Here is a 21,041-nt window from a genome sequence, read left to right as displayed (position 1 = left end):
TTCATGTGACATCACAGGGCCTGCTTGCCCCACAGGCACCTAATTTGCTCTGTCAGCCTTGCAAGAAGTCTCGTCCTCTTGCATTTCCTTCCCTGCTATCCATCCAGAGACCGAGTCAGAACCTTGGCCGTTACCAGTGACTCCTATCCCCCACCCCCTCCACACCAGAGGCCCAGACAGGACTGTTTCTTTTCTTTTTTTCTTAATTTTAATTTAAGACATTTTTATTGAAGTATAGTTGATTTACAATGTTGTGTTAGTTTCAGGTGTACAGCAAACTGATTTGGTTATATGTGGGTATATATAGATACATATGTATACATATATTACATGTATATACATATATATATGCATATATATATATATCCTTTTTCAGATTCTTTTCCATTATAGGTTGTTACAAGATATTGAGTAGAGTTCCCTGTGCTGTCCAGTACGTCCTTGTTGGTTATCTGCTTCATACATAGTAGTGTGTATCTGTTAATCCTAAACTCCTAGGGGGACTGTTTCTTACCTGCCAGAGCTGTTTCTGTCCCTTGCTTCTCGTCTGTGTTCAGTGTTTATGGAGCTTTGTTCCCCGTTGGGGGATAGTCTCAGGAAGTTTCCCCAACAGGAGGTGGACTAAGGAGTGGGCTGCCCTTACCCCAAACAATGAAGTCAGTCTAGCAGGGCGAGAGATGTGGGCCAGCAGGCCTTGCAGCGCTGGGGAAAGTCCCCATGAGCCCATGCACTTACATTATGTGGCTGCAGAACTGGGCCTGCAAGTAGGTATTAGAGAGGAGGAGGGGGATGGGCCTGTGTGTCTATCATGGGGGCAACTAGGTCCCTGGGCCCTGACAGTCACCCTGGGCCTGACAGTCGTCCTGTGGCATTTGGCACAAGTCACCATCCCTGGTCAGAAGCTGATGGCACCTCGTCCGGGTCCCCAGGATTAAGCCCAAACTCCTCATCCCCGTGTCCTGACTCAGAGATTGTCTCCGTTGCCCTTTTCAGCCTCCCTTCCCAGCAGCCCCTTCACCACCATTCAACACCCTCCACACATTTCCTGAAGGACTGGATGGGACGAAACTGAAAGCAAGGAAGGTTTGCAGGCCAAGGTGGAGTGCATGGTGGCGGCTCACCAGCGAGGCTCCCCTGTAGAGGCTTCTGAGCCTCAGAGAGGACAGTGCTTACGTGGGGCCTCTGCATCAGACGAGACACCCAGAATCCAAACGTTTCCCACCATCCTGACTCCCGGCAGTCTGCCCTGAGCCACCGTCATATCTGCATGGATTATTGCCATCCTCCCTCAAAAGGCTCCTTCTTCTTCCATGGCCCTTTAAAACCGGAAGGCAATCCTTTCCTCTTTCTGCTCAAAACCCCACACTGACACCCCATTTCAGTCAGAGGAGAAGGCCAAGGCCTTACACCCTCTGGCCCTGTCAAGCTCTCTGACGTCACCTCCTCAGCTCCTTTCACTCACTCAGCTCCAGGCTTCTGCTCCTCCGCACCTGCCAGGCACACCCCACCTGTGACCTCCTCCTCCCCAATCACATTGTCACCGAAAGACCATAGACAGCTGGGCCTCATAAACCGAAATGTAGACTCGGGGTGCCATGTGTGCCCTGGGCTCCTCCCTGCCCCCTCTCCCCTCATCCACACTGGCTCTGGAGGCCTCTCAGCAGCCCCATCCTCACCTCCACTCACTTCCCACACCAGAGCTCCATCTACACTTCTCTGCACAAGTGTGCAAGAGGGTGTCACAATCATAGCCCGGGCCATGCCCAAGTGGGTAAAGTGCAGGTGGGTAGACGGTTGGAAGGAACTGGACAAGCAGCCGCAGAGTGTAGTCCTGTGGTCCTGTGGTGGGGGGAGGGCAGGTTAGGGGGTGGAGACTAGGCAGGGGGTGGAGACTAGGCAGGGGGTGGAGACTAGGCAGGGGGTGGAGACTAGACAGGGGTGGAGACTAGGCAGGGGCTGAAGAAGAAAGCACAAAGGGAGGAAACCCCACCAGCCCCTGAGCATGTGGGACTGGCCAGCCTAACTGCACTTACCGGGAGCCACTGGGACCCTGGCCGTAATGCTCTTGCCCTCCAAGAAGGACCTCAAGACCGCCCTGGAGGTCTTTGCTCTTTTCCAGTGGGCCCTCAGCGCCTTGGTTATCGGTGAGTCTTCGGCCTTTGGCAGGGTGACCAAAAGTCCTGGTTTGCCTGGGACTGAGAGCTTATAGGGTTTAGCGGGACTCTCGATGCTGAAATCTGCGTTATCTCAGGCAAAGCAGGACAGTTGGCCACCCGGGCCTCTAGCCTGACGCACTTGGGCATGGTCCACGTGGAATCTGTGAGTGCGCACATGGGTATGGGTGCCTGCCTGTGCAGGAATGTGTGTGCACGTGTGTGTGAGCCAGCCCTGTGGCCGGTGTGTGTAGTGAGCCCTCCTGGGTCGTCAGTGGGGCCTGGAAGGCATGTCTGGGGGAGATGGGGAGCAAGTCCACTGAGGCTTGCCAAGGAAATGGGCTTAGCTGCAACCTTGGGGACCTGAGCAGACCATCGGTGTGAGACAGTTGTCCTGGTGGCAGAGGGAGCTCTGAAAACCTCTTGTCCAAAAGAATTCATCCATTTATCCATCCGTTTTCCCCTTCTATCCACACCACAAATATTTTGTGAAAGTTCTTTAGATGCTGGCTATGGTACTGTAGGTGCTGAAGCAAACCATCCCTATGGGAGGGGGGGCCTGGAACAAAATTCTCTCTTTTTTTTTGGTACGCGGGCCTCTCACTGTTGTGGCCTCTCCCGCTGCGGAGCACCCGCTCCGGACGCGCAGGCTCAGCGGCCATGGCTCACAGGCCCCGCCGCTCCGCGGCATGTGGGATCTTCCCGGACCGGGGCACGAACCCGTGTCCCCTGCATCAGCAGGCGGACTCTCAACCACTGCGCCACCAGGGAAGCCCAAAATTCTCATTTTTTAAGTGGTTTAGGTGAGTACTTGTCTGGAGGCAGGGTCATGACCTAAATGACCTTGGAAGGTATCTGGGAAGGAAGAATGCAGGTGGGCTCTGGGAGCCTGAGACTTACCAGTCAATAGGGAGAGTGAGCTGGAGAACAGGGATTGGGGGGCTCAGATGCCTGCCTGGGGTGGGTATCAGGATGCCTGAATGCTAAAAAGATCAGTGTTAACCCAGGAATTATGGGCAATCAGAGCTGGAAGAGACCAGGAGAAAGGAATTCATATGTACCAGCTACTTACTTTGTGCCAGGCATTTGCATACCTATGGTTTCATTTTAGCCTGCTGCCAACCTTATGAGGTAGAAGCTATTGTTATGCATAATAATACAACTAATAGCTACACACACACATAATGATAGCTTGCACTCATATAGTATTAGCTAACATCTACTGCACTTTTTTTTTCATGCCAGATACTCTTCTAAGCATCTGACATGCTTAATCATCTCCATTGTACAGATGAGGAAGTTGAGGTACATGCAGTACAAGTGGACCATCCAAGACTGCATAGTTAGCAAGTGAAAGAGCTGGCCTGGGAGCTGAATCCACAAGGGGCCTGATTCTGGCCTATGAGCTCCTGTCCCTAGCTCCTGCATCTCCTTACTTACTGCTGACTGGGAGGCTGGGTGTGGACGTGGCCCTAGAGTACATGTTAGGCCAGAGAGGAATGAGGAAGCCAGGCCTTCTGCGTATGTAAACATTCTCGACTGAAAGGGGAAAAAGGTCAGCTCCGAATGGCCTCTTGCTGAGGACCAGGGCCCCAGCCGGGCCTCTGCTCTCTCCCTCCATGCAGCCCAGGCCTTGGGGCCCTCTCCTCAGTGAGAGCTGAGTTCCCTTTCTTGAGCTCTTGTCCTATCTCCACAGACTTGCCTCATTACCACTGCCTCCCCTCACTGCCACCATGTTCCCATGAGAGAGAAGAGTCCCCAAGGCCTAGGAGCTGACACTGCGTTGAGGGAGAAGTATGACCATTATGGACGGCCAGCCCAGGCCAGGCCCACATCGGGGCCTGGAGCCTTTAGACTGGTAGTTCCCCTTCCTCAGTCTTGTCCAGAATGTTGCTCCTCAGAGGTAACCACTGTTAATAGTTTGTGTGTATGTAGCCAGAGATTATGGATATAAAAATATATATATTTCACCACATGCATGCGTGTGCATGCACATACACATATAGCCAAGGGGCAGAAAAATATGGATGATAAAAACACAGTCTTGGGCTTCCCTGGTGGCGCAGTGGTTGAGAGTCCACCTGCCGATGCAAGGGATGCGGGTTTGTGCCCTGATCCGGGAAGATCCCACATGCCGCGGAGGGGCTAGGCCCGTGAGCCATGGCTGCTGAGCCTGCGTGTCCGGAGCCTGTGCTCCGCAATGGGAGAGGCCACAACAGTGAGAGGCCCGTGTACCACAAAAAACAAAAAAAACCAAACAAAAAAACCCAACACAGTCTTTGAGCCAGACTGCCTGTGTTCAAATTCCAGCTCTACTCCTTACTATCTGTGTTCCTTTAGCAGGTTATTGATTTTCTCTGAATCTTGTTTTCTTCATTTGTAAAATGAAGTGTGAGAGTGTATTAATTGGGCTGGCCCATGTACGCTGTGTAACCAAGTAATGTGGAGATCTCAGCAGCTTAACTCAACAAATGCTTATTTCTTGCTCATGTTAAACATCCAACACAGGTTGGTGGGAATCTCTGCTCTCTGTGGACACAAATGTTCAGGCTGATGGAGGCCCCGCCAAATTGTGAGGCTGCAAAATGCAGCTTCAGAGATGACCACCAAGTTGGCAGGAAAGGGAACAGAGGCCTCATGCACACTCCTTTCTGCCACCAGCAGAACGGCAGGTGTAAACAACAATGAGCCTTATTCTGAACCTCATTAATTATGAGGTTGAGATCTTTTCATGTATTTATCAGCAATTAGTATTTCTTTTTCTGTTAAGGGCCCATTCATGACCTTTGTCCATTTTTCTATTAAATTTCAGTTGACTCTTAGAGGACAAATAAGAAATAAATGAAGAAGGAAGAGTGTTCAGGGCAGAGACCGGGCAACAGCTGACAAGGCTGGGATGAGGGGAGAGCATAAAGCATTCAAGAAGTAGCCAGTGGTTAAGTGGGATGAGGGGCTAAGAGGCACAGAACTGACGCTCAATACATAGTGAATGAATGAATGGGAGAGAGAAGACAGAGGAGACTGGCAAAAGAGGCAGGGGACAGATTGTGTAGGCCATTGTCAACCATGGAAAAGTGTTTGGACTTTTTCCATGTGGAGCCATAACTGGGCTGGGCACAGGGCAACAGCATCAGATTGGTGTTTTTGAGAGATCACTACAGTTATTTCTGGGTAGCAAACTGATTTTTTTTAATTAATTTTTTTACATCTTTATTGGAGTATAATTGCTCTACAATGGTGTGCTAGCTTCTGCTCCACAACAAAGTGAATCAGCTATACATAAACACACGTTCCCATATCTCCTCCCTCCTGTGTCTCCCTCCTTCCCACCCTCCCCATCCCACCCCTCCAGGCGGTCAGAAAGCACTGAGATGATCTCCCTGTGCCACGCGGCTGCCTCCCACCAGCCATCAACTTCACGTCCGGTAGTGTATACATGTCCATGCCTCTCTCTCGCCCTGTCACAGCCCACCCCTCCCCCTCCCCATATCCCCAAGTCCATTCCCTAGTAGGTCTGTGTCTTTATTCCTGTCTTACCCCTAGGCTCCTCATGATATTTTTTTTCTTAAATTCCATACATATGTGTTAGCATACGGTATTTGTCCATCTCCTTCCGTCTTACTTCACTCTGTATGACAGACTCTAGGTCCATCCACCTCATTACAAATAGCTCAATTTCGTTTCTGTTTATGGCTGAGTAATATTCCATTGTATATATGTTCCACATCTTCTTTATCCATTCAACCAATGATGGACACTTAGGTTGTTTCCATCTCTGGGCTATTGTAAATAGAGCTGCAATGAACATTTTGGTACATGACTCTTTTTGAATTATGGTTTTCTCAGGGTATATGCCCAGTAGTGGGATTGCTGGGTTATATGGTAGTTCTATTTGCAGTTTTTAAAGGAATCTCCATACTGTTCTCCATAGTGGCTGTACCAATTCACATTCCCACCAGCAGTGCAAGAGTGTTGTCTTTTCTCCATACCCTCTCCAGCATTTATTGTTTCTAGATTTTTTGATGATGGCCATTCTGATTGGTGTGAGATGATATCTCATTGTAGTTTTGATTCACATTTCTCTAATGATTAATGATGTTGAGCATTCTTTCATGTGTTTGTTGGCAGTCTGTATATTTTCCTTGGAGAAATGTCTGTTTAGGTCTTCTGCCCATTTTTGGATTGAGTTGTTTGTTTTTTTGTTATTGAGCTGCATGAGTTGCTTATAAATTTTGGAGATTAATCCTTTGTCAGTTGCTTCATTTGAAAATATTTTCTCCCATTCTGAGGGCTGTCTTTTGGTCTTGTTTATGGTTTCTTTGCTGTGTAAAAGTTTCGAAGTTTCATTAGGTCCCAATTGTTTATTTTTGTTTTTATTTCCATTTCTCTAGGAGGTGGGTCAAAAAGGATCTTGCTGTGATTTATGTCATAGAGTGTTCTGCCTATGTTTTCCTCTAAGAGTTTGAAAGTTTCTGCCCTTACATTTAGGTTGTTAATCCATTTTGAGCTTATTTTTGTGTATGGTGTTAGGGAGTGATCTAATCTCGTACTTTTACATATACCTGTCCAGTTTTCCCAGCAACACTTATTGAAGAGGGCTGTCCTTTCTCAACTGTACGTTCCTGCCTCCTTTATCAAAGATAAGGTGACCATATGTGCGTGGGTTTATCTCTGGGCTTTCTATCCTGTTCCATTGATCTATCTTTTTGTTTTTGTGCCAGTACCATACTGCCTTGATTACTGTAGCTTTGTAGTATAGTCTGAAGTCAGGAAGCCTGATTCCTCCAGCTCCGTTTTTCGTTCTCAAGATTGCTTTGGCTATTCGGGGTCTTTTGTGTTTCCATACAAATTGTGAAAGTTTTTGTTCTAGTTCTCTGAAAAATGCCAGTGGTAGTTTGATAGTGATTGCACTGAATCTGTAGATTGCTTTGGGTAGTAGAGTCATTTTCACAATGTTGATTCTCCCAATCCAAGAACATGGTATATCTCTCCATCTATTTGTATCATCTTTAATTTCTTTCATCAGTGTCTTATAATTTTCTGCATACAGGTCTTTTGTCTCCTTAGGTAGGTTTATTCCTAGATATTTTATTCTTTTTGTTGCAATGGTAAATGGGAGTGCTTTCTTGATTTCACTTTCAGATTTTTCATCATTAGTGTATAGGAATGCCAGAAATTTCTGTGCATTAGTTTTGTATCCTGCTACTTTACCAAATTCATTGATTAGCTCTAGTAGTTTTCTGGTAGCATCTTTAGGATTCTCTATGTATAGTATCATGTCACCTGCAAAGAGTGACAGCTTTACTTCTTCTTTTCCGATTTGGATTCATTTTATTTCTTTTTCTTCTCTGATTGCTGTAGCTAAAACTTCCAAAACTATGTTGAATAAGAGTGGTGAGAGTGGGCAACCTTGTCTTGTTCCTGATCTTAGTGGAAATGCTTTCAGTTTTTCACCATTGAGGACGATGTTGGCTGTGGGTTTGTCATATATGGCCTTTATTATGTTGAGGAAAGTTCTCTCTACGCCTACTTTCTGCAGGGTTTCTATCATAAATGGGTGTTGAATTTTTTCAAAAGCTTTTTCTGCATCTATTGATATGATCATATGGTTTTTCTCCTTCAATTTGTTAATATGGTGTATCACGTTGATTGATTTGCGTATATTGAAGAATCCTTGCATTCCTGGAATAAACACCACTTGATCATGGTGTATCATCCTTTTAATGTGCTGTTGGATTCTGTTTGCTAGTATTTTGTTGAGGATTTTTGCATCTATGTTCATCAGTGTTATTGGCCTGTAGTTTTCTTTCCTTGTGACATCCTTGTCTGATTTTGTTATCAGGGTGATGGTGGCCTCATAGAATGAGTTTGGGAGTGTTCCTCCCTCTGCTATATTTTGGAAGAGTTTGAGAAGAATAGGTGTTATTTCTTCTCTAAATGTTTGATAGAATTTGCCTGTGAAGCCATCTGGTCCTGAGCTTTTGTTTGTTGGAAGATTTTAATCACAGTTTCATTTTCAGTGCTTGTGATTGGTCTGTTCATATTTTCTATTTCTTCCTGGTTCAGTCTTGGCAGGTTGTGCATTTCGAAGAATTTGTTCATTTCTTCCAGGTTGTCCATTTTATTGGCATAGAGTTGCTTGTAGTAATCTCTCATGATCTTTCATATTTCTGCAGTGTCAGTTGTTACTTCTTTTTCATTTCTAATTCTATTGATTTGGGTATTATCCCTTTTTTTCTTGATGAGTCTGGCTAATGGTTTATCAATTTTGTTTACCTTCTCAAAGAACTAGCTTTTAGTTTTATTAATCTTTGTTATCATTTCCTTCATTTCTTTTTCATTTATTTCTGATCTGATCTTTATGATTTCTTTTCTTCTGCTAACTTTGGGATTTTTTTGTTCTTCTTTCTCTAATTCCTTTAGGTGCAAGGTTAGGTTTATTTGAGATGTTTCCTGTTTCTTAAGGTGGGATTGTATTGCTATAAACTTCCATCTTAGAACTGCTTTTGCTGCATCGCATAGGTTTTGGGTTGTCGTGTCTCCATTGTCATTTGTTTCTAGGTATTTTTTATTTCCCCTTTGATTTCTTCAGTGATCACTTCATTATTAAGTAGTGTATTGTTTAGCCTCCATGTGTTTGTATTTTTTACAGATCTTTCCTGTAATTGATATCTAGTCTCATAGCGTTGTGGTCAGAAAAGGTACTTGATACAATTTCAATTTTCTTCAATTTACCAAGGCTTGATTTGTGACCCAAGATATGATATATCCTGGAGAATGTTCCATGGGCACTTGAAAAAAAAGTGTATTCTGTTGATTTTGGATGGAATGTCCTATAAATATCAATTAAGTCCATCTTGTTTAACGTATCATTTAAAGCTTGTGATTCCTTATTTATTTTCATTTTGCATGATCTGTCCATTGGTGAAAGTGGGGCTATGAATGTGTTACTGTCAATTTCCCCCTTTTATGGCTGTTAGCATTTGCCTTATGTATTGAGGTGCCCCTATTTTGGGTGCATAAATACTTACAATTGTTATATCTTCTTCTTGGATCGATCCCTTGATCATTATGTAGTGTCCTTCTCTGTCTCTTCTAATAGTCTTTATTTTAAAGTCTCTTTTGTCTGATATGAGAATTGCTACTCCAGCTTTCCTTTGGTTTCCATTTGCATGGAATATCTTTTTCCATCCCCTTACTTTCAGTCTGTATGTGTCTCTAGTTCTGAAGTGGGTTTCTTGTAGACAGCATATATATGGGTCTTGCTTTTGTATCCATTCAGCCAACCTGTGTCTTTTGCCGGAAGCATTTAGTCCGTTTACATTTAAGGTAATTATCGATATGTATGTTCCTATTCTCATTTTCTTAATTGTTTTGGGTTTGTTATTGTAGGTCTTTTCCTTCTCTTGTGTTTCCTGCCTAGAGCAGTTCCTTTAGCATTTGTTTTAAAGCTTGTTTGGTGGTGCTGAACTCTTTCAGCTTTTGCTTGTCTGTAAAGGTTTTAATTTCTCCATCAAACTGAATGATATCCTTGCTGGGTAGAGTAATCTTGGTTGCAGGTTTTTCTCCTTCATCACTTTACATATGTCTTGCTAGTCCCTTCTGGCTTGCAGAGTTTCTGCTGAAAGATCAGCTGTTAACCTTATGGGGATTCCCTTGTGTGTTATTTGTTGTTTTTCCCTTGCTGCTTTTAATCTGTTTTCTTTGTATTTAATTTTTGACAGTTTGATTAATATGTGTCTTGGCGTATTTCTCCTTGGATTTACCCTGTATGGGACTCTGTGCTTCCTGGACTTGATTAACTATTTCCTTCCCCATATTAGGGAAGTTTTCAACTATAATCTCTTCAAATATTTTCTCAGTCCCTTTCTTTTTCTCTTCCTCTTCTAGGACCCCTATAATTCGAATGTTGGTGCATTTAATGTTGTCCCAGAAGTCTCTGAGACTGTCTTCAGTTCTTTTCTTTCTTTTTTCTTTATTCTGCTCTGCAGTAGTTATTTCCACTATTTTATCTTCCAGGTCACTTATCCGTTTTTCTTCCAGGTCACTTATCCGTTTTTCAGTTATTCTGGTATTGATCCCATCTAGAGTATTTTAAATTTCATTTATTGTGTTGTTCATCCTTGCTTGTTTCATCTTTAGTTCTTCTAGGTCCTTGTGAAATGATTCTTGCATTTTGTCTATTCTATTTCCAAGATTTTGGAACATCTTTACTATCATTATTCTGGATTCTTTTTCAGGTAGACTGCGTATTTCTTCTTCATTTGTTACATCTGGTGGGTTTTTATCTTGCTCCTTCATCTGCTGTGTGTTTTTCTGTCTTCTCATTTTGCTTATCTTACTGTGTTTGGGGTCTCCTTTTGGTAGGCTGCAGGTTCATAGTTCCCGTTGTCTTTGGTGTCTGTCCCCAGTGGCTAAAGTTGGTTCAGTGTGTTGTGTAGGCTTCCTGGTGGAGGGGACTAGTGCCTGTGTTCTGGTGGATGAGGCTGGATCTTGTCTTTCCGGTGGGCAGGTCCACATCTGGTGGTGTGTTTTGGGGTGTCTGTGGACTTATGATTTTAGGCAGCCTCTCTGCTAATGGGTTGTGTTGTGTTCCTGTCTTGCTAGTTGTTTGGTATAGGGTGTCCAGCACTGTAGCTTGCTGGTCGTTGAGTGAAGCTGGGTGCTGGTGTTGAGATGGAGGTCTCTGGGAGATTTTCGCCATTTGATATGATGTGGAGCTGGGAGGTCTCTTGTGGACCTGTGTCCAGAAGTTGGCTCTCCCACCTCAGAGGCACAGCACTGACTCCTGGCTACAGCACCAAGAGCCTTTCATACACACGACTCAGAATAAAAGGGAGAAAAAGCAGAAAGGAACAAAGAAAGGAAGAAAGAAAGAAGAAAGAAAGAAAGAAAGAAAGACGAAAGGAAGAAAGAAAGAAAGGAAGAAAGAAGGAGGGAGGGAGGAAGGAAGGAAGGGAGGGAGGGAAGGAAAGAAAGAAAGAAGATAAATTAAAATAAGATAAAATAAAATAAAGTTATTAAAATAAAAAATAATTATTAAAAAACAAAATTTTTTTAAAAAAGAAAGAAAGAAAAAAAGAAAACGGACAGATAGAACCCTAGGACAAATGGTGAGAGCAAAGCTATACAGACAAAATCTCACACAGAAGCATGCACTAACACACTCACAAAAAGAGGAAAAGGGAAAAAATCATAAATCTTGCTCTCAAAGTCCACCTCCTTAATTTGGTATGATTCATTGTCTATTCATATATTCCACAGATGCAGGGTACATCAAGTTGATTGTGGAGCTTTAGTCCGCTGTTCCTGAGGCTGATGGGAGAGATTGCCCTTTCTCTTCTTTGTTGTCACAGCTCCCGGGGCTCAGCTTTGGATTTGGCCCTGCCTCTGCGTGTAGGTCGTCGGAGGGCGTTTGTTTTTCACTCAGACAGGACGGGGTTAAAGCAGCCGCTGATTCGGGGGCTCTGGCTCACTCAGACCTGGGGGAGGGAGGGGCATGGAGTGCGGGGCGAGCCTGCGGCGGCAGAGGCCAGCGTGACGTTGCACCAGCCTGAGGTGCGCCGTGCGTTCTCCCGGGGAAGTTGTCCCTGGATCCCGGGACCGTGGCAGTGGCGGGCTGCACAGGCTCCCCGGAAGGTGGGTGTGGATAGTGACCTGTGCTCGCACACAGGATTCTTGGTGGTGGCAGCAGCAGCCTTAGCGTCTCATGCCCGTCTCTGGGGTCCACGCTTTTAGCCTTGGCTCGCGCCCGTCTCTGGAACTCCTTTAAGCGGCGTTCTTAATCCCCTCTCCTTGAGCACTAGGAAACAAAGAGGGAAGAAAAAGTCTCTTGCCTCTTCGGCAGGTCCAGACTTTTCCCCGGACTCCCTCCCGGCTAGCTGTGGTGCACTAGCCCCCTTCGGGCTGTGTTCACACAGCCAACCTCAGTCCTTTCCCTGGGATCTGACCTCCGAAGCCCGAGCCTCAGCTCCCAGCCCCTGCCCGTCCCGGCGGGTGAGCAGACAAGCCTCTTGGGCTGGTGAGTGCAGGTTGGCAACGATCCTCTGTGCGGGAATCTCTCCGCTTTGCGCTCTGCACCCCTGTTGCTGCGCTCTCCTCCGTGGCTCCGAAGCTTCCCCCCACTCCACCCCCGTCTCCGTCAGTGAAGGGTCTTCCTAGTGTGTGGAAACCTTTCCTCCTTCACAGCTCCCTCCCACTGGTGCAGGTCCCGTCCCTATTCTTTTGTCTCTGTTTATTCTTTTTTCTTTTGCCCTACCCAGGTACCTGGGGAGTTTCTTGCCTTTTGCACGGTCTGAGGTCTTCTTCCAGCGTTCAGTAGGTGTTCTGTAGGAGCTGTTCCACATGTAGATGTATTTCTGATATATTTGTGGGGAGGAAGGTGATCTCCTTACTCTTCCGCCATCTTCCCCTTGTCCCACAAACTGATTATAGGATGCGGCTGTCGCTCTAGTTCAGGTCAGAGATTGTGGTGATTTCAGCCAGCTCAGAAGTAATTGTGAAGGGGAGAAGAGCAGAGATTCAAGAAATTGCAGTAGAATTAGAAGGACTTGATGATCAGAAGATGTGGGAGAGAGAAAGAGAGGAGGCGAGACTGAGAGTTCAGGTGTATGTGTGAGTTGGACGAGGGGCAGATGGAGCAGAGAAGGAGAGTGGCTGAAAGAGGGGTGAGGACGGAGAAGTGTCCCCGAGGCCTCTTCAATAGAGCTCGACTTTGGGCTGTATGGAGAGGTAACCTGGAGCAGGCAGAAGAGCGCTGGGCCTGGGCTCCCAGGAGGTGACAGTTGCAGGGTTTGTCCCTCAGAGCCTTCCCAGCTCTTCACCCTACGAGTTTGCAATGGAATCGTATCCATTTGGACCCTAATGGCCTTGAGAGAAGACCCTCGCACGTAGTCTGTGAGAAAGATAAGGTGGAAGCTTATCCCCACTTGGCTGGTGAAGCTCAACGGCTTGTCTGTGGTCACACTCATGCTAAGGGGCAGATCCAGGATTTGTGTCACCACAGGGCACCCCTCCTGAGGCTACACTGCCTCCCAAGATGTCCCCAACTCTGTCTGGGTTCAAGCAAAACCTGAAAGATACATGGAACAAATCCATGCGTCCCTTTATTTCTTGAAAAAGTCAAGTCCCAACTTTGTTCCTTTTTATGGCTGAGTAATATTCCATTGTACATATGTACTACACATCTTCTTTATCCATTCCTCTGTCAATGGACATTTAGGTTGCTTCCATGTCTTGGCTATTGTAAATAGAGCTGCAATGAACATTGGGGTGCATGTATCCTTTCAGACCATGTTTTTCTCTGCATATATGCCCAGGAGTAGGATTACTGGATCAAATGGCAGTTCTATTTTTAGTTTTTTAAGTAATCTCCATACTGTTCTCCATACTGTCCTATGTACTGTACTGTACAGTCTCTGTACTGTAAATCGGTACATAGTGGTTGTACGAATTTACTTTCCCACCAGCAGTGTAGGGGGGTTCATTTTCTCCACACCCTGTCCAGCATTTATTGTTTGTATATATTTTGATGATGGCCCTTCTGAGTGGTGGGAGGTGATACCTCATTGTAGCTTTGATTTGCATTTCTCTAATAATTAGCGGACTTGAGCATCTTTTCATGTGCTTTTTGGCCATCTGTATGTCTTCTTTGGAGAAATGTCTAGGTCTTCTGTACATTTTTTGATTGGGATAATTGCTTCATTTTAAATTTCTTTAGTTATCTCTTAGATATCTATCAGTTGTCACTAATTCATACCCAAACTCTCCACAAACACATCAAGAATCTGGAAGTCTCGTCTGCTCCACCCCCACCGTTTTTAAAATTTCCTTGAGGACCTCGCTGCTGGAGCCCAGCATCCTCCTGTTACAGTCCGATCTCATGCACCGCTGTCACCTCCAGGGCCCGTGAGGCACCTTGGGTACACAATCTAAGAAGGTATTCATTCTCAGGGTTGCACAAGTGTTGGATCAGTACTTGCCTGACCCTGAGAGTGAATGTCTCCTTGAATTTTGTGCCCTAGGCGCCTTGCTCTCCTCACCTTAGTCCTGGCCCTGCTCACTTCCATCTTTTGTTGGATTTCTTTACCTGAATCCCATACCATCCTGTTTTGCTTTATACTCCCTCATTATGGTGAGCACATCCTCCAGCTGTTTCCTGAGAAAGGAACATGGGAGACAAACTCTCTGAGACTATATGTCTGAGATTGTCTTTATTCTCCCTTCATACTTGATTAATAATTTGGCTGCATATAGAATATCTTAGCTGTGTCCAGTGTAAGTATCTGAGTTTAGTGTCTCTTTGGTTCATTTTTTCAGAGAATTATCCTCCCATCACCCAGCTGTGTAGCGGAGGGAAAGGGGTCTGGGGTTTTAACTACTTCTTTGATAGACTTTCAATCAAGCCCTGTGCCCCACATCTGCTTTTTGTGACATCTGGTTGTTCCAAATTCTGCGTCTTTCCTAGATTCTCCAGCGGAAACAGGCTTGCTCTTGTGTGCATACCCCTTGCAGGTAACTACATTTCAACTTTCTGGTTCTCAGTTAATCCCTCTTCCGTCCACTGTCCAGCACGCAAACATTTTGCTGCTAGCTCTCACCCACTGTTAGCGTCTCTCTGATTCTCCTTTTCCTTGCAGAATCTCTATCTTTTAAAACATCCTTGTGGTAATTTTCATGAGGCTCCAGCAAGGAGTCACGATAAAAACGTGTGTTTATTCTGCCACATTCAATTAGGAGTATTTTCTGTCTTTTCTAAACTTTCTTTTGACCCACTTTCTCTCACACAGTCTTATTCACAGCTGTTTTAAAAACTGAGTCCAGTAAGAATCCTGAGCATGGCTCCCTGTGACTCATCTCCATGAAGTCTGTCCTAACTACTCTAACCTACATTGTTCCTGCCTTGTTGGAGCTTAACATGGTCCATACCTTATTCTAGCCCAGCGTGGGTTCTCCTTTGTTTCTTGTTTGCCAACTCGTGTGCTCCAAACCTGGCTGAAGTTGGGTATCCTCTTTCTCTGGTGTTCCCTCCACTGATGCCTTGCAGAGATGTGGAGAGGGAAATGTGAGTTGGAGGAAGACTATTCCTGGCTCTGTCTTTCCAGGACTCCCAACCTTTGGTGGCCAAATCAGCGTGACCCACCGCTGGCTCCCTGTCACTGAATGCAGCCCAGAGTGGTGCTGGAGCAGGTCCTGGGGGGAGAGGGCTAACTGCATCGAGCAAAGTGGGGGAGGAAGACACCTTGCCTTCTAGACCTAAAACAGGTTCCCAAGGCCAGAGCGGGGATGCTGGTGCCACAGGCATGCAGGCCATGTGCTGGGTGAGGAGGTAAGAGTGTCGCGTGAGCCTGGCTGAGGGGGTGTGTGACCTTGGGGTGGACAGAGCCCCAGAGGGCGGGCAAGTGTGAGGGACTGTTCACAGTTCATTGACTCTGGCCTGGGCTTCCTCCAGTAAGCACTGTGATCCTTGTCAATCTCTACCTGGTAGTGTTCACACCATACTGGCCTGTCACTGTGCTGCTCACATGGCTGGCTTTTGACTGGAAGATCCCTGAGCGAGGTGAGGGCCCTGCGAGGGCTGTGTTGCCACCCGCCACATGCTCTTTCTTTCTCTTCTTATACTGTGGCCAATTCCGGGCAGTCCTTCAGCCTGACCTTGTCTGGGCTGGAGAAGGTGAGGGAAGGGGTCTTTTCAAGGCACCAGCGAGGCCCAGATAGGAACTGGAGTAGGCTAGGGGAGGGGCGGCTAGTACAGGAGAGAGCTAGGCCTGTCCTAAACTGGCCCAGATGTTCATTCCCAGCCTGGGTGTTACTTAAGAGGGCAGGAAACAGCAGGGGGTGAGGGCACCCTGAGGCAGGCCTTAAAGGGCTCTGAAGGAGACAACGGAGGTGGCCCAAGCTCAGCTACACTGGCTGTGTTCTCAGGTGGCTGCCGGTTTACCTGCGTAAGGCACTGGTGCCTGTGGAAACAGTACTGTGATTACTTCCCACTCAAGGTGAGGAGCTGCAGATCTCCACTTGGGCCCCAGGCCCAGCCCCGACTCCAGTGGCAGTGGCTGGGTCAGGGTGGGGCATCATTCACATCGAGGCCCATGGGGATGACGCTCCCCGGAGCTGTGTATTATCCTACCCGCATGGCCAGCCAGACACGACAGCCCTTTCCTTTCTAGGTCTCTGGCCAGAAGAGGCGTCCTCTTCCCTGGCTATACCCCTCTTGACTCCACGTTCCTCCACAGCTTTTGAAGACTCACGATCTCTCCCTTAGCCTCAACTACATCCTCGCCTGCCATCCTCATGGGCTCATGTCCCACTCATGCTTTGGCCACTTTGCCACAGAGAAGTCAGGCTTCTCCAAGATCTTTCCTGGCATCACTCCTTATATCCTCACACTGGGGGCCTTTTTCTGGGGGCCTTTCCTCAGAGAATATGTCATGTCTACAGGTGAGTTGGCTCCTAGGATGTAAAGCCAAAGAAATAAATGGCTCCCCCAGAAAGAGGTGTTGGGTGAATGGGTGAGAACAAGGCCAATTCTGATTCCCTCTGGTCTGAAAAGCTACCATAGGTTCAGCTGCCTTATGTGAGGCTCTTTGAAGAGGTGGGGAGGAAAGTTAGCAGGTTTGGGAGATTACCAATGATCTTTTGTTTTTTTCTGCCCACCAGGGGCCTGCTCTGTGAGCCAGTCCTCCATGGACTTCCTGCTTACCCGTAGAGGCACAGGCAACATGCTGGTCGTGGTGGTCAGTGGCCTGGCTGAGTGCAGATACAGCCTGCCAGGATCTGCCACCTTGGTCTTGAAGAACCTCACCGGCTTTGTACGCACGGCCCTTCGGCATGGGTAAGGACACTTCTGGTCCTGACTGGGGAGAGGGGTTCCAAAAGCCCAGTGGGGAAGGAGGAAGAGGTTTTGAGGAAATGATATATAAAGAGGGAGGGGGAAAGCCGCTTCCGTGGTGGAGTAGAGCCTGGGTCACGTTCTAGAGGCATTTCTGCTTCTGAAGAAAGGCCAGCAGGCCAACTGGAACCTGATCTGCCTCAGACTAGCATCTCATCTGGACCAGTCCCTTTGTGAAAGGTGACTGGCTGCAACCCTATCTCAGAGAAAGCCAAAATTACCGTGTGGGCTGAAGGGAAGAAACCGCAAATAAATGGTCCTTGGGTCTTAGCTTCCAGTGTTTCAGACCTTGTGGGTTTACAGGAGGGTCTGGGACTCGCTTCCCTTAGCTTGCTGCTACTTTGCCCCCAGAGGCAGCTTGGGGTGGACCACGAGGCCCTCCCACCTAGCCTGGACCTGGGCCCAGCTGGGTTAGGGGCTGAGGAGCTTACAGGGAGACCCAGGGACCACTAGTGGTCAGCGTGTCTGGCTTTCAGCAGGGTCCCTACCTTTCTGGCCATCAGAGAACATGCTTTTCCTCTGCAGGGTGGCTCTAATCCTTGCCTATGCCTTTGGGGAGACAGAACTCTACATAAAGCAGATTTTCACTCCCGGGGGCTTCGTTAATCGCTTCCAAAAGTGGTTCCAGAGTATGGTACACATCTACCCTTGTGCTTTCTACGGGCATGGCTTCATTGGAACTCCTGGGGCCTTCTGCCCTACGCTCGGCCTGTAACCACCATTGGTGAGTTGGCCCTTGTGCTGGCGGCCTCATCTGGTACACAGGATCCAGTTCCAAGGCTGAACCTTGGCTCTGGCCATGTCCAGAGGCAGGTCACTGGCCAGGATGAGCGCTGGGGTGGGGGAAGCGTGGGGAGAACCCGGGCTCGAGGGCTGAGGCCTGTTCTGAAGAGTGAGCCATCCTGATGCTTTCCCTTTCCCTCCTCCGTCTCCCCTGGCAGTTGGGAAGCCTCTACCACTGCCCAAGATTGAGAACCCGAGCAAGGAGACGGTGGTAAAATACCATGTGGTCTATATCGATGCCCTGCACAAACTGGCCAGCACAAGACCAAGTTTGGCTTCGCAGAGACCCAGGAGCTGGTGCTAACTTGACAGACATCCCCCCGAGGTCTCTCAGCCTGGTTGGAAGGAGCGAAACAGGTGAACAGGAGGACAAAAGTCCTGATTCGGCCAGTCCTCACTGTGACAGGTACGTGCGTGTGGGTGCCTGTTGGGCTGTTTTCTGGATCCCTCTTCCTCCATTTCTCTCCTTCTAGCTCTTCTCTGCCTTTTCCTCGGCGTTACAAGGAGACGGCCCCAAAGCCAGGGAAGGCCCTAGGGGAGAGGGGTCCTGAAAGCTCCCTCACACATGCCCACTCAGCATCAGCACTGAGGAAAACAAGGCACAGAACAAAAAGCCCACCTTCTGATACTGCCTGGCCCCACCCAGCCTGTTCTGAGGGCCTAGTATCCCTGCACTTGTCTCTTCTTCTCCAGCTCTTAAGCAGCCCCATCTTCTGGCATCAAGGCTCCTCCAGGACTGGCGGCCTTGAGGTCCAGTAGGCTTTGAGTTTAGGCCCCTCCACCTTCATGCCCTGTGACTTGGATCAGTCTTCTCTGAGCCTGTTTCCTCATCTGTAAAATGGGACAAATAGTCCCTCCCCTGCTTACCTCAAAGGCTGGTGGGATGATGATATCGAATGTGATTGAACTTTGTAAACTGGAGAGCTACACAAAATTATTCTCCACCAACCATTTTGCCCACTTCCTGTCCCTGAGCAAGCAATGCCCTAAACTTCATGGCATCTCAATGTTTAAAAGAAAGTTTATCCAATTAAAAAAACATTCTAATCTATTCTTATTTTTTAAAGTTTGTCTTTTGATTTTATTTTTTGGCCGTGCAGCACATGGGATCTTAGTTCCCCAACCGGGGATTGAACCCGTGCCCCCTGCGTTGGAAGCATGGGGAATTAACCACTGGACTGCCAAGGAAATCCCTAATCTATTTTTTAAAAAAGAAAGTTTACAGTGTAGGATCTTGTCAACAGTTGTTTGAAAGTTTAAGTAACCTTTCTAGTTGGGTGACCTTGGGGGAGCTACTTAAACTCTTTAATGTTGGTCCCCTCATCTGCAAAATGGGACGATACATCATGGGGAGCTGGAGGCAGGATCTACCAAAGCTGTTTTAGGCTGAGGCCTGAAGAATGTTATAGATGCTGCGGTCTCAAGCTGAGGGTGACTCCCTGCTGTGTCTTTGCCTCAGGACAATGTTCCTTTTTGCAGGACCTCTAGCCTATCAGACATGCGGTTACAGGAAAAGACCTAGGTGATGGGGATGGGTGCGTGTGAGCTGGGGCGCAGAGAAGATGCGGGATGTTCTGACAGGAAATTCAGACCACCTTCCTCCTGCTGCCCCTTCTGAAATGGGTGCCTCGGTCCTTCCCCAAGCTCATGTGTGGTGTCAAAGAAACACCTAGTGGGAATTCCTTCACGGTCCAGTGGTTAGGATTCTGGGCTTTCCCTGCTGAGGGTACAGGTTCAATCCTGGTCGGGGAACTAAGATCCCCCAAGCCACAGGGCACGGCCAACCGCCAGCACCACCACCAGAACAACAGCAAAAAAAAAGAAGCAGCACCTAGCAGGTAGGAAGTGCTTAAGCTATCTTAAGAACAAGGGGAAAAAGCTTTATTTGCAAAGAATAAACCATTAATTTACACAAACTTACATCCCAGTTTATATACATTATGTATAGTTTATATACACAGTATCTCACACTGAATGCTGACCCCCAAAGCAGCACTGGGCCTGCTTCAGGCCATCCTCACCACAAAGCCCACCCCTACACCCCAGCTGGAAGCTTTTTGACTAAAGAAATGACATACCCCAACTCTACTTGGAGAGAGCCCTGAAAAGGATTACCAAAAAAAAAAAAAAAACTCCAGTTCCATCTTTGTGCTCACATGGCCTAGGGAAGCCTCCAGGCAGGGACGGCGCCTGAGGCAGCGCCAGAGTGGCCTCAGGACTCCGTGGCGTTGGGCCCATCTGGAGCCTTCCGTCCAGAGGCAGAAGCTGGGAGAGTGCCCTGGGGAAGGAAGCACTCTGACCAAAGCTGTGGCTATGCTTTCCCCGCCTGGCTGGGCTCCTGATGGGGGCCAAGAACTTCCAGCCTCGAGTCTGTGGGTGGTAGAAATAAGGGGGTTGTGTGGGACATGGACTGTTCCCCCCTCACCCTGCTGAGCCTGGAGGTTGGGGCTCCTTCACCTCGGGCTGCTCGCCTTCCATCTCTGGGCCTCAGTTTCCACATGAGTAACATGGGGTAGAACGTAGGTTGGGCTAGACTCCCTCTAAGGGCCTCTCAAACTCTGTTTCTCTGAATCTATTTGCATCCACCACAAGTTACATAAAACACACATACTCACACGTGGCTCAAAGTCTTTGTTCACCTTCAGGGTCCCTAGCCCTTTACTGCTCATCAAAAGAAATTTGGCTCAGGGTGGATGAAGGGGGAAATAAGGCAAAGACAACATTTTCTGAGGAACCAGTAGCTGAACAGCCCTCCATAGCTGCCTTTTGTGTCAGCTTTGGCTGCTGAAGCCGAAGCAGCTGGCAAAGCCCCCGCCATGCAATTCTCCTTCAAACCTCTGTCGTCCACTTGCTCACAAATGCCCTCATCCCATTCTCTATGCTAGCTTTGGCCTTCTGGAAAAGCCACATCTGTGTAATTCCAAGGTGGGAATCTAGTTCCACATTCTCTCAAGAGTAACCTGCTTCAATAACCTTGCAGCAATAGGGCTACTTCTTGCTTCCCTCATCACCCCTCTCCCTCCAGGGTTCCTTTTGAGGGGTGGCAATGAATAAAGGAGTCCTGTGCGAATCCTACTTCCCCTCTAATCCCCTCCGTATTCGGAGAATAGGGTGGATGTCAGAATGTTCCTTTAGGGGAACAGTTAAGAAGCCTTTTCCTTCCTTCATCTCACACCCTTTTGGCTTTAGAAGCAGACCTCTCTCAGGTCTTCCCT

General features: G+C 47.5%; 1 protein-coding gene across 1 annotated transcript; it reads left to right on the top strand.

Moving 5' to 3' along the window:
• Positions 1-2,059: 2,059 nt before the first annotated feature.
• Positions 2,060-18,135, top strand: AWAT2 (acyl-CoA wax alcohol acyltransferase 2; the record flags this gene model as incomplete). The annotated part of the gene is given in 9 exon segments (XM_079910967.1): positions 2,060-2,144; positions 15,604-15,711; positions 16,077-16,147; positions 16,388-16,592; positions 16,812-16,986; positions 17,569-17,717; positions 17,720-17,767; positions 17,985-18,077; positions 18,080-18,135. Coding segments are annotated over 9 exon segments (990 nt in total).
• Between the last annotated feature and the right edge of the window lie 2,906 nt (positions 18,136-21,041).

Source organism: Stenella coeruleoalba (assembly GCF_951394435.1).
Source record: "Stenella coeruleoalba genome assembly, chromosome: X".
Lineage (NCBI taxonomy): Eukaryota > Metazoa > Chordata > Mammalia > Artiodactyla > Delphinidae > Stenella > Stenella coeruleoalba.
Note: the sequence above shows the minus strand (reverse complement) of the source record. Positions and strands in the feature narration are given on the sequence as shown.